We start from the raw sequence: 14,353 nt of genomic DNA, 5'->3' as shown, positions 1-14,353 counted from the left end.
CAAGTCATCACTACTTATTCACTGAAGCTTCACTGAAAGCTACATTGGAAACACTTTGTTCAAAGTCTCTGTTTTTTATTTGGCCATCTCCTAAAATAAAATTGCATTAGTTTCAGAATAAACCATTCTGAAACAAAAATGTGTTCTAGAGAGTGTGGTAGTGAGGTGCCAATGATTTTTAACTTTTAAATCAAAAAAGTCCATTTAAAACTATCTATCATGACCTAATTAGGTGTTAATATTTTGAAGACGTGTTGGAAGGTCAAGCAACTGAGCAGTAGGCTCCTTCCTCCAAGATCAAGGCTAATGTTTCCATATGGATTTCGTTTGTAGCACTTTCACCTGCCAATCTATTCCATGCACTGTCTATCTCATTTAATAATGAGTTCATGAGAGTAAAAGTGCCAATTTGATACTTAATATTTTTAATTCCTGAAACCATAAGATAGAAGAGAAAAATAAGCCAAAATCGTTCTATTCAACATGTTTTACTTTTTATTCTCTCAATCTGATTACCTGAGTGGTCCACCAGTTCCAAATGAGTATTCCTCATTTCCTATTCCTGCCATTCCCCCAAGGCTTGGAGAAGGGGTAGAAAGTTTAATTGGAAGGATTAATGAAAAAATGAGTTCTCAGGTCCTAAATTCATTTTGGAATTTGAAATAGAATATGTGTAACAGCATATTCATGAATTTAATTCATGTATTAAAATTTCTACATCCTTATTCTATTTTTACACATATTTGAATAAATTTAGTAACACTAAAACTTTCATCAGTCAGGTTCAAATTATTTATGAAGAGAATACTGTGGTATGAACAAGATTTGTCTTTTTCCTTAATAATCTGCAAAGTACATACATTCAGAAATGAAAAAAGTGAAACCACTTAAATATCGTAAAACTAAGAAATGATATACAGAAAGAAGTATTTTTCATTCTAATCATTAAAACAAACAGACACAGGTAATTTCATTAGCAGTGGGAGTAGATGTTTAGGTTTCATATTTCTGAAAGGGTAATTTTTTCCAAAATTGTAAACATGAAATATCAATTTGCATCAGTAGGTGGCAGAAAATCACACACCACAGAACTAACAATTTTGCTTTCCCTCTCACATGACCAAATGAAACCACTGAACTACTTCAAAACAGCAAGGTTGTGACGGCAATTACTACATAAGTCTTGTATCAGGGAAGTCAAGGAAATAGTGTGACTCCAAGATGGGGTTAATTCACCTGAGGTGTGAGAAGAGCTCAAACAATATATACACAGAAAAGCCTTTCTTTCAGACATGTAATTTTATACTCCAAACGCTATGCTGAAATCAGCCTGTGCAAATGTAAGTATGCAATGTGCCTAACGAACTGCACATTAAAAAGGCATATAGGTACTGAGTATCTATGAGCTGGTACAGAGCTAGGTACCCATTTAGTTAGGGCAAAGCATTACCACTACGCTGTGCCCTCCTTCGCTGTGCTATGCCACGTTAACTACATTACGCTAAACTTTACCCTGCTGTCTGTGCTATTCGTTAATACAACCTTGCACAAATGTCTTTCTGCATTTTAATACTTATAACATACAAAGTTTATCCTGGCAGTCAACTAATTGCCCTCTCCTTTCAGCCAAAGAAACTTTCCGGGTTTTGATCTCACAACAAGCAAGAGCCACAAACACTTTTAAGGAAGTTTCTGTTAATTCAGTTGGCTTAAAACCATGTCAGGGAATAATAATAATAACAACAACAGCAACAAATGATTATATAATGCCTAGTTTATTGAAAGGTTTTGGGTAATTTTAAAGTCTAAAAAAGTCTAATTCCCAAGTCTTTTAGTAAGCCAAATTTGATCTATGAATTAAAAAAAAAAACTATAAAATGGGCTAATAGGCAGAAAGTCTAGCAAAATTTGCAGGACTTCTTTCCAAAAGGAGAAACACCCCAAGCCTGGGGACCTGATACAACATTTCAGAGATCAGCAGGACTATGATTTTAACTTGAAATATTTTAAAAACTTAAGGTGCATCACATTTAAGTTTTACTTTATTAAACATAAATAAGCTATTTGAATACTAAGGAAATTTTTCACATCGTAAGATTGAAGTACTTGAAAAGGGAAATGAACATATTAAGTATACAAATAAGTTTGGAATGTGTGAAGTCATTTACTTAGCTAAATGCCTAGCTAAGGGGATCCAATATTCAAAAGTTATAAAATGTGTAACTTTTTCAAGTTTATAAATAGAACCAAAAAATTGTAAGTTGAACTTTGAAGCTTAAGAATTAGGTTTCTAAAAGTTGTAACTTACAGTTGAATTTCAATTTTAATAAATTACATCTCTGAGGAGTTTTTTCTTCACACAAAAACACCCACATATGTAACAAATAACAATGCCTCCTTCATACTGGTTGTGGAGAGGTTTTGCTCTTTGCAGGATGCATGGCCACAGTGAAAGCACTCAGGAGCAGATCCTGCTGTTGTTCTTGTTGATATGACCTTCGTTATTAAAGCGCTATGCTCTCTAATTCACTATCTTGCCTAGATTTGGGGGAATGGGTTTAAGTCAAGAGAACCTGCATCACTAAAGAGCAAACCAACACGGCCTTTGTATGAGACACGATTTAGATTGATTTTACTTCATGCAATGGTTTTAAGAAATACTCAGTATTTTTAGAATAGAAGGGAGTTATCTCAAAATCTAAAAAATGATAAATTATTATTACCTCTAATCATGCCAAGAATAATCATTGATTGAATATTAAGCCAGACTTATTTTCACTGCAGGTATATTTATCCAATGATACAAAACTTTCTAGATGTTTAATTCGTTTAGATAAATACTTTAAAGTATAGTTTGACAGTAACATACTGAGCCATTTCACTTACTTATAGCCCCATGCAGTTATTCCTAATATGAGGGCCAGCACTAAAATGGTGCCAGCAATTATGCCTATTATAATATTGGTACCAGCAACACCTGGGGGGAAAAAAAGAAACAATGAAGATCAGTGTATATAATTGAAATTTTGATATAAAATTCTTTCAGGAACTTTATTCTCCAGATCTGTAATCATCACACTAATAACATTATTTGTTTTAAAAAGTGGGTATTTTTTTCTTTGTACAGTTTTAATTTTAGAGAACTTTTTTTTCAAATTTTATTTATTTATTCAGATATAATTGACACATAACATTATATTACTTTCAGGTGTATGACAATGCTCTGATATTCGTATATACCTTGAAATTAAAAGTAGGTATTTTTCAAGGGAAGAAAAATCGACCATAACTTAGCAATCCATATCCATTGTTTTTTTAAAATAAATAGTTATTTCTGTATGTTCCCTGTTAATTCTTGTCCAAGTGCATTTTGCACAGTTTTATTTTCCATGTATTTTTCTGGAAAATATAATAAGGTCATTGAACTAAAAGAAAGAAGAGTAAAGTTAAGGGGAAGAAAGGAGGGGTGATACTACTGTATCACCATATAGCGTAGCATCCTCTCGGGAGGAATATTTAGAAATCCATGTTCTTTTTGACCCTGACCTCTTTCTCAGAAATTCTAGAAATGCTGTTGTTCCTATCACTCCATTTTGACAACCAGTGTAAGGTCCTTATTTTGTGTGATATTTTGTCTATGTAAATATAAGCTTCTAAAGGGGGAAAACATGCCTACAGATGAACAGAATCAGGGCTCAGGGGGTGTAGATGATAGAAGACTGTAGTTCCCAGTCTTGACAGTAATGGCTGTGGCATCCTAGAGAAGGAAAAACCAAAGGTAAGATAGAGTCTGGTGAGCTGGAGGTTGGTGCTGGTGAGGTGTGAGAGCGAGGCTACACCAGACTAACAGGAAGCCAGGGCAGGGCTGGAGCTCAGGACTGGGCAATGGCACTGTTGTGTCTGGCAGCATCCACTGTCAGGCAGGCTGCGCTGCAATCTTTAAGGGATCACAGCAGTGAGAGCGGCCCAGTGAGTCAAAGGCCTGGACAATAAGTGCAAGTGAGAGCCCAAGAGCAGAAAAGGCCTGGCTCTGATACCAGGAGACCGGTTTTGCTGATAATGACTTATACCCCATGCTAAATTTCAGGGCTCTCACCCAGAGCAGCTCATACATCTCATTGTCTGCTGCACTCCTGAGGAGTCCTTCTGGACATCAAAGGTCAGTAATCATGGGTGACTGGAGCAGATTCCAATTCCCCATGACAGAAATGGCAGCCTCTCTATCTGGGAGCCCTCAGTAGTCACGGGGGATAGCATGGCTCGGGCATCTAGGAGACTGGCCAACTCCACTCTGCCCAGGTCTTCTGTGGGATGGGTGGGTACAGATGCACCCCGGGACATTGGGATTTTCCTACTCTAAGACCTAGCCTATCTGTGTACCCTTCCTTTCCTTCCAGGGATTTAACAGGGATCAATAAACCTGAATGCTATTCCTGATTACTTCTAAGCAATGGTATGACTTTCGACGAGTTACTTAAATCCACGGACGTGAATAGCTTCATCTCTGTTTTAACTGCTGGAACCACACTACTATTGCTAAGACTGAGGATGCCAAACCCTAATCATTCTGTGAGTTTCATTATTGAAGTCACATTGGCTAAGATGTTTAACCTGTATGGATGATTAGAGTGAAAATAATCATTTTCTCATTCTTTGGAGGTGAATGGACATCAGGATTTCAGCATTATTTTATGCAGAAGAATACTCAATAACGAAATGATAGAAATAGTTTAAAAGGGGACATTCATCTCCAAGGTATCTATCTGCATTTAATTTCTACTTCTCCATCTGGGCCACTCTAGCTTTTAGAACTGCACCCACTGTTTGTTACACATGTCGAACCCCTTCCAGGCACCTTGGCCAAGGTTACTACTTCTAGAATTACCTACAGTTCAGGCTACAGAACTGGAGTTGAATATAGATGAGGTTCTTTAAGAAAGAATATTAAAGTCAACAAAATATTTTAAAATCAATTCCAATTTTTCCTCATTTATTCAGTCCCAATGTATAAACATATAAAATATATAAAATATAAAATCAGACACTTAAGAATTTTGACTACTTTCTTCATTGAAAAGAAATGGTAGGGTTTGTTGTCAGCACCAAATGAGTACAATACTTGGAAAATCTCCGTCTGATATAGGACAAGATCCAGCTAAATCAGGTGACTAAGTTATACTCAATATTTCATATCATTACAAGTTAATGGAAACAATCAGTTTCATAATATGGGCCCCAAGCGTATATCGTAATTCATTATTATGTGGATTTAACTTATATTTGAGTTATATAAGAATAATCGAAATGAAACTTTCAGAAGGGCAGTTTTCTCCTTCCTTGTGCATAACGACAACATAATGGGACCAAATTAAGTACCTACCATTGCCAGACAGAGTAATGCCAGCCTTTGCATCATCATTGTAAGGGAAGTAAGTGCTGCAGTCCTCACCTACCCAGTGTCTGTTACACACACACTTCAGCTCATTACTGCAAACCTGAAATCCAAAATCAATCTAGAGTCAATGCCAAGTCTCTGGTGCAGAGGCATGAAAAATAAACATTAATTTCTAATTATTATATGCCTAGAATTTGATGGTCCTGAAAATTTATTGGTACTTTCTTCCTACTACTACTTTATATCTTACTCAAGTACTTAAAAAAATATTTTCTAGAGATCAACAGTTGACCCAGAGGGAACAGTGAATTTTAACAGAGGAATGAATTTATACGTCTAAAACAAAAATCAATGAAATGATTGGTTTGAATTTCATTAACTCAAATTTTATGAGGGAGATTTAAAAAACTAAGCAGAATTATAATCATTTGCCAATTATCCAATACAAAGTTTTCTTTCTTCTTCTTCTTTTAAAATAAATTTATTTATTTTTGGCTGCGTTGGGTCTTTCTTTGTTGCTGCGTGCGGGCTTCTCTCTAGTTGCGGCGAGCGGGGGCTGCTCCTTGTTGCGGTGTGCAGGCGTCTCATTGAGGTGGCTTCTCTTGTTGCGGAGCACCGGCTCTAGGCGCATGGGCTTCAGTAGTTGCGGCGTGTGGGCTCAGCAGTTGTGGAGCATGGACCTAGTTGCTCCACGGCATGTGGGATTTTCCCGGACCAGGGTTTGAACCTGTGTCCCCTGCACCAGCAGGCGTATTCTTAACCACTGCACCACCAGGGAAGTCCCTAAAGTTTTCTTTCTTCTAAAGAAAGGATCTTTATACCAAAATTTTATTCATCTTTTAGGAAGCAGATGAGATAAAGAGAAATCTGACAAAGAAGAGGGGAGGCCTGAGGCTTTGCAGTGGTCTGAGAAGAAAGCTTCACAAAACCGTAACCTGGGCACCTCAGCCCAAGCTCTAGAGATTAGCTACCTCAGGGTCATGGAAACTGAGAATTCCCTCAAACAGAACCTAGGAAAAAAATTCACATAAAATGGCACCAAATTTTTAAAAATTATCAGACAATAATGTCTTCATTTATATAGCCAGGAAACAGAATCTATACCTAAGATCCTGTGATTCAAAGCAACTTTGAAAGGAGTGGGAAGTAGGAGAGAATTCAGTTAGGGTTAAGATCAGAGAAGCGCTTCAGGAGACAGATTTTGACTGGATAGGTTTGTCTTTTGTCTGCTTGAATTTGCCAGAAGACAACATACATGCAGATCTAAATGTAACTATAAAATATGATTAACAAAGTGCAGATTTCAAATTAATTCAGATTAGCAAATTTCTGCAGATTAACAAACATGCAGGAAGAAAAAAAAAGGCCTGGGTTTGAGACCCCACTTCACCACTATCTTTTCAACAGACCATAACGAGGCCAAGTATGTTTCTCCAAGTATGTTTCCATATCATACAACAGCACCAGTGACATAGTGACAAGAACAGTGACACCGATGTACAATGATCATAATAAACCCAGTCATAGCTAATGTTATTGGACACTCACTATGTCACAAGGATCGTTTTAAGTATTACATATAAGTTACAGGTGTTAATTCATTGATTCTTCACAACAATCCTGTAAACTAGGCAATATTATTATTCCCATTTTACAGAGGAAGAAAGTGAGTCACAGAGAGGCTAAGTAGTTTGCCCAATCTCACCCAGTTAGTAAGGAGTAGAGCTGGGATTTAAACTCAGACTGATTCCAAGCCCATACTCTTAACCTACCTGATGTATACTATATAGAGAATATCTACTGTATTTCTCATTTTAATTTCTGTCACATATACAGAGTTATATTAAAAATACATAGAATATAACTTTTATAATAATTATGCATAATTATTAAAAATTATTGGATGCTATTTGCCACCTGATTTATTTGTGTCTATCACTCATTTACTCATTCCTTAAACAAATAGTTAATTGACACAACTGTGTTTCACACTCAGGACTTCTAGATGAATAAGATACAGTTATTCATTAGCATAATGATCAAGAAAGAATTCCATTATTCTTTTCTCCCATCCCCCCAAAAAGCATCTCTCCTTAGCATTCTCTTCTTTATTAAGGAAAGAAGACTTAGCAGATCTCTTTATAGGAGCAGAACAACTTACTACATGTCTTCTCTATTCTCCTGTGCCATCAGAATCCCTATCCTTTGGCAAAAAGTAACAATTACTAATACCTCCCTAAGGAAATTCTTGGCATATCCCTTAGGGATATACATGGAATGACCAGGATTGAAGGCTTACAATTCCAGGACAGGGGTCCTTTACCTCAACTGGATAGTATAACCAGTTTAAGCAAAGAATCCAGAAGGAGAATAAAAAAAATCATAGCACATGCCAAAAGAAAAAGAACAGGAAGTTTTCATTAGTGTACGAATTCCTAACTGAAAATGTCAAAACTGGAATCACTAATAGAGCATGTTTATTTAACCTATAAACTTACTTATATAGGACCTACATTATCAGATATATGACTTAACGTATAGAATTTGGTCTTTTAAATACCACCATTCTTTCCATTTATTTCTGAGAAACATTTCCTTAATTATTCTGCTTCTATTTCTAGAAGTTATCCTCAGCTGGTACCTACTGTTGTGGCCAAGGCAGTTACTTATGGTCTGTTCTAACCGGTCAGTGCCTGGATCATACCAGTTGTTAAATATTGTGGCCATTGCCCCTGCTTTGCACTCCCTTTTTTATCCCATTATAGTTTGTTAAAATTTGTCTCCTAAGTCACTTGTAGAAAACTAGCATTATATTAAAGATCAATTTAACCTAATAGGAGAGGAAGATGGAAGAATTTTGTTAGGAACATTAAAGTTTTTCTTATTCCCAGGCTTTCACAGATTACATGGCAGACATATTCAAAGGACTATGACCACATGACGGTTCACATACCAGCTAGAGAAACATGGACAAGCATGTTTTCGATCATTACAGAAATAAGCAGTTTAGGGTCTTGTCTGTTTCTGTGATATAAAAGGACTGAATAGTTCCCCATGGTGAGGTATTGAATACTTACTCCATTTCCTGAACAAACAGTGCCTTCTTTAGTGCTTAAACAAGTACTAAAGTTGAAGGAAGCCACAGGAAGACACCTGTGTTCTAAGCACATCATTTGGGGACCACAAGGTGTCCCATCTTCCACATAGCCAAGGTCTACATCTTCGTCAAGCTTAACATGCCCACCACTAAAAATAAATGGAGAGCAAAAAGAAAATGGGATTCCGTGAATTCATTCATCTTGAGAACATGCTTAAAAACTTAAAAGTAGGCAATATCACTTTCTCTATTTTCTCTTTATTACTAATAAAAAACAGTAGCATAAACATTTTCAACCTTTACATGGAGACAGAAATTGAATCTTTTGATCTAATTCCTTTCAGAGATATTGATATATCTTAAGATTTAAACATAATTATTATAACAAGGGCCTGAATTGAAATGGTTTTATCATTTTGCCTTGGCTATCACGTACAAGTCAAGTAAGCCATTATTACTAGCATTTGACTTGATAAATAAGTAGGTTTCAAGATGTCAAATATATTTCAAACAAGGATGAGAATTTTTGGTTTGGGTTTACATTTCCCAAAAAAGATTGTTCTATTAACAAATTACAGCTGACCTTTGAACAGGTGGGGTTTCGGAGTGCCACCCCTCCCCACAGTCGGAAATCCAAGTTCCACGTCCACAGATTCAACCAATGGGGAGTTGTGTAGTGCTGTAGCACATATTTATTGAAAAAAATCCACGTAAAAGTGGACCCTCATAGTTCAAACCAGTGTTGTTCAAGGATCAACTGTATATTTGAGAAGACTATACTACTGCAACAGCTATTTAAAATAGCAAGCCCACATATACAGGAAAAAAAACAGGATGGGAACTGAAAATGTATATTCATAATCAATTTATGCATATGGTACCATGTCAGTGCTACTATAAAAATCTCCATTCTTTTTATTTTTAGCAAAATTACGCATGCACATAGAGACAAATTGGTTTTTAAAATGCAATAAAGCGATCCACTGCCCCCTACTGCTCCGTATATCCCTCCCTGAAGGAAACCAGTTTCTACTCTTAATTGACTCATTTGTTTTTTATGTACATATCTTTAAATAATGAGTTTGTATCACTATTTTTAATTTTTCCATTTTAAGTATTATCAATTGACTTCCCTCTATGGAATTTGAGAACTCTTCTCTCCCCTACCTTCCATCACATATTTTGTTGATCGATAGTTAAATCAATAACAAATTGTGCATTATTATGATTATGTAAATGTTATTTAGTTGAGTGATATAGTACGCCATAATTAAACCCCTTTCTTTTCCTTGTACAACTTTCTGTTTTCCCTCAGATTAGCAAGTCTCTTATTTGTTTGTTGAAGTATCACTACCTCAAAATTAGTCCAATTCTGCTGTCAAAATCTCCACTTAAGATGTGTCTGAACATCAGTTCACCTTCCTGAAATAATCTCTCCTGCAGTTTCCACCTGAAGTTTCCTCTGCTCCTATCTGATTTGGTTGGCTCTGCTCCTGTAAATGGCTCAGAGCTGGACATCTTGGATTTCCCCTCACGATTCATTGGAGGATTGCCATATCTCTCTCCATGGTGAGTATCTTGTTTCCTAAATTCCCTGTGTTTCTTTCTTAGTTTACTTCTTCATTTTGGTGCAGCACAATTTCTAATAGCTTCCTGAGAAAGGACATAGGGGAGTAAACTCGGGGGAAACTTGCATATTTAAATGTGACTTTATTTTCTACCCTCACACTTGATTCATATTTTGCCTGGGTACAGAATTCTAGTTTGGAAATCATTTTCTCCATTGTCTTCTGGATCCCAGGGCTCTTGTTGATAGACCCTAAACCATTCTAATGCCTGATCCTTTCTTTCTTTCCTCTCTGGAAACAGTTGGGATCCTTTTCTTTGTCCTAAGGTTCTGAAATTTCCTAACGATAAGTTTTGATGTGTCTCTAATTTCGCTCATTGCACCTTGCACTTGGTGAGCCTGGCAATATGGAAATTCAAGTCCAGCAGTTCTAGATAATTCTCTTGGAGGTACTCATTGCTAATTTCCTCCCTGCTGTTTTCTCTGTTCTTTATTATTTCCATTCCAAAATGGAGAGCTTTGCTCTATGTTCCCTTTCTTTGCCTCTTTGCCCTATTTTCTGGGAGATAATTTCAACTATTGAATTTAATTTCTGCCATCGTGTTTTTAATTTCCAACAGCCTTTCTTTTCTTTTCTTAATGTTCCTCATTTTTAAAAATAGCACTCTATTCTTGTTTCATGATAGAAATGTCTTATCTCTGATAAATGTTGATAGCTGGTTGCTGTATTTTCTGTTGTTGGTTTCTCCCCCTCTCTCTCTCTTTTTTCATGTTAGAGTCTTTCTTCACAAATCTGATAATCTGCTCATATTTGAGTTGGGGAACCAGACAGATGATTAGAAATTCTAGGACTTTCTGACTGAATACCAATGAGGCTGGACCACTTCTATACAAATCTGATATTGATATTTCCTGCTGTCCTTCAGTTTGGAAACCTTCTGTTTTATTTTTTGCAGACTGTAACACTCAAATCTTTCATGGGAGGGTGAGCAATCCCCAGTTTAGCTGCGTCAGGGAAGCGATCTGTGGATCTAGCAGCTTCTCTAACAGACTTCACCTATCTTCTTTATTTTAGCTCCTTTCCCAATCTCCAACTCGTTTACTCCCTCTTCCAGAAGTAGATGACACTGCCCATTTTTGAGCTTTTCGGGACTGACAGTATGTACTGGCTTATCTCTTGGTTTTCCCCATTACTGACTTAGGACTTCAGCTTTCTTAGTTTTTGTTTGTTTGTTTGTTGTTTATCTATTTTATTTTATTTTTAATTGGTGTACAGTTGATTTACAATGTTGTATTAGTGTACAGCAAAGTGAATCAGTTATACATATATCCACTCTTTTTTAGATTCTTTTCCCATATGGGCCATTACAGAGTATTGTGTAGAGTTCTCTGTGCTATATAGTAGGTTCTGAGTAGTTCTCTATTTTTTTTTTTTTTTTTTTGGCAGTACGCAGGCCTCTCACTGTTGCAGCCTCTCCTGTTGTGGAGCACAGGCTCCAGACACACAGGCTCAGCGGCCATGGCTCACAGGTCCAGCTGCTCCGCGGCATGTGGGATCCTCCCGGACCGGGGCACGAACCCGTGTCCCCTGCACCGGCAGGCGGACTCCCAACCACTGCGCCACCAGGGAAGCCCTCTATTTTTTATATATAGTAGCATGTATATGTCAACTCCAGTCTCCCAATTTATCCCTCCTCTCCCTCTTACCCCCTGCTAACCATAAGTTTATTTTCTACATCTGTGACTCTACTTCTGTTTTGCAAATAAGTTCATTTGTACCCTTTTTTTAGATTCCACATATAAGCGATATCATATATTTGTCTTTCTTAGTTTTGATAATCATCTACCACACATCTATTTGCTCTCCACGTTCCAAAATTTTGTTGCTGTTGTTTCCCCTCCCTTTCTCTGCTTCCCTGTGGATAAATGAATTCTAAAAAAGATCCATTTGGTGTCATTTTAGTGGGATTTCAGAAGGGAGCAAAAGAAGATGCATATATTTAATCTACTGATTTTACCCAGAAATCCTCTTTCATTTCTCTTAGTAAGAATGAAATGCAAACTAAACCCTGAAAGATTTTACTGACCAATTAAACATAACTCTAGCCACCATATAACATTCCGCAGTCAACTAATTCTCTTCTTTTCATACCTTTTCTGTCAGGATTTCCTTAATCACCTCTATGGACTAGAGTCCATTTCATCTTACTAACATACACATGGACTGAAAACAGAAGTAATCCTAAGCTATATTCCTGGGAAATAAGATGACTAATGTTCTCATAGAATGGTTAGACCATTACCTGCAGTTTAATGTTCTTGCCTGCTGTACAACTAAAGTAGATGTGATTTCACCATCGAGTTCTCCAAGCCTCGGGATATTACCAATGTTCGTACACAAAAGGTAACCACAAAGCACATCCCTGTGTCAAAAAAGTATGAAGTATTTACTTTACTTCTTTCTCCAAAGACATAACGTAAAGTTAGAACAATAACCTTATCTAATTTTAGCATTTGTTTTTTATCAACAATACTATTTCCTCCAATTATAAGCAAAATAAAATGAGCTCAAATTAGTTTACCCCTGCTTTAAAAAGTGTCTTCTCCGAAACTCTTGTTGGTGCACCAAAATCCCAACTGTGTTCTAGCCTTTCCTTTATTGTCCATTTAGTATTTATCTAAAGGAAATTACCCATGAAATAGACTTTTTTAATATCCAAATCTCTTTCCCCATAACACATCACTGGATATACTAAAACATTTATAAAAATATTTGATAAGTGAATGAATGATCTTTGGATGAGTATTCTTTTAGAATACAGTGCTTTCTTCAACCTGTGGCACCACAATTAAAGAAGAGATGACACATTTCATATACTTTGTAGATTCTCAACAACACAGGCTCATGATCCCTTTTTCAATATATGTCACTACTCCCCCAGCTATCACATACAATTCCAGTTTAACTTGTAAAATATTTTCATTTGTGCTAAATACTATCTTACTTATTCTCTATATTTAACACATTTTAATTGTTAATAGAATAATGATAAACACATGTTCTAATAAATACCTTACAAAGACTGATTAGCAGGCCAGCAAGACTATATATGGAAATATTAGGCTTTATCAGATAGAAAAAGAGAAAAATTAAGACTTGTATCTATCACCAACACAGAAAAATATGTATTATTTCATTCTTGAAAAATATTTTTTAAAAGTTATATCATTTTATTATATCTATCATAAATGAAAATGCTTTCTTAACATAGAAGAGATATGCACTGAACATTTTTTGTTGGAGTTTACTAAATACTTTAGGATATATAAACAAATAAGACATGATTTTTATCCCCAAGGAAATTATACTCTGCATGAGAAGAGAATCATATACATTAAACAATTATAAAACATAGAGTTGGCAAAAAGGACCATAAAAATAGTACAAAGGGCTGTGGGAGTTCAGTGGAGAATAGGGAGAGGATTTATTTCCAGAGAAAATCCAGAAATAATTTACAGAGAGAGCATTGTCCAAGCAGGGCTTTGAGGATGGCTAAATTTTTGGCTGGTAAAGGAGTGAGTATAGAGGGTGCTTCCTAAGGAATGAATAGCACACGCACAGGCGTGGAGGTAGGACAATAAAATGTATTAGAAATAGCCAGGTTTGCTAGACTTTGGAAGAGCAGAAAAAACAAAATATGTAGGTTGGGGCCAAATTGAGGAAGAGGTAGAGAGCCAAGCTAAGGTTCGATTTTGTTTGTTAAGCAAGACAGTACGACATTCAGCAAAGTGGTTAAGAGGGAGCTCTAAAATCAGACTGCTGGAATTCTAATTCTGCTTCTGTTATATCCTAGTTACATGACCTTGGTCAAATTAATTAACTGTGTCTCAGTTTTCTCCTCCATAAAACAGGGCAAACCGCCATAAAGATTAGATGATATAGCTTATGTAAAGTGTAATACAGTGCTTAACGCATAGTGCACATTCAATAGATGTTGGGTATTATTCTTACTATTAATTAGGTACGTGGAACCAGTGAAATTTGAACAAAGAATTTTTGACATGGTCAAAAAGATTCAGGAAAAGATTATTCTGATGGGAGCATGCTAGAGACTGCTGGCATTGAAAACTAGTAACAGGCTGTTGTAATAGTTGTAGAGTTGATATAGGTCTTAGTTGGGCTAATACAATAGAAGTAGAAATGAAGGGATGCATTAAAGACAAAGGGTAGAGGAGTAAAAGAGAATAATGAACATGATTTGGCATTTGGACAAGGAGCCAGAGGGCAGGTGGC

General features: G+C 36.3%; 1 protein-coding gene across 16 annotated transcripts in view; it reads right to left on the bottom strand.

Annotated features, from left to right (window-relative positions):
• ADAM22 (ADAM metallopeptidase domain 22) overlaps positions 1-14,353 on the bottom strand; it is a 240,513-nt gene that overhangs the window by 28,060 nt on the left and 198,100 nt on the right. For all 16 annotated transcript variants that reach the window (XM_060156988.1, XM_060156996.1, XM_060156999.1 and 13 more), the window contains 4 exons: positions 12,363-12,482; positions 8,473-8,641; positions 5,381-5,495; positions 2,887-2,977 (listed from right to left, as the gene is read on the bottom strand). In XM_060156988.1, coding sequence (XP_060012971.1) covers positions 2,887-2,977; positions 5,381-5,495; positions 8,473-8,641; positions 12,363-12,482 — 495 coding nt within the window. The remainder of the gene's footprint in view (positions 1-2,886; positions 2,978-5,380; positions 5,496-8,472; positions 8,642-12,362; positions 12,483-14,353) is intronic.

This window comes from Lagenorhynchus albirostris, chromosome 8 (genome assembly GCF_949774975.1).
Source record: "Lagenorhynchus albirostris chromosome 8, mLagAlb1.1, whole genome shotgun sequence".
NCBI classification, from domain to species: domain Eukaryota; kingdom Metazoa; phylum Chordata; class Mammalia; order Artiodactyla; family Delphinidae; genus Lagenorhynchus; species Lagenorhynchus albirostris.
Note: the sequence above shows the minus strand (reverse complement) of the source record. Positions and strands in the feature narration are given on the sequence as shown.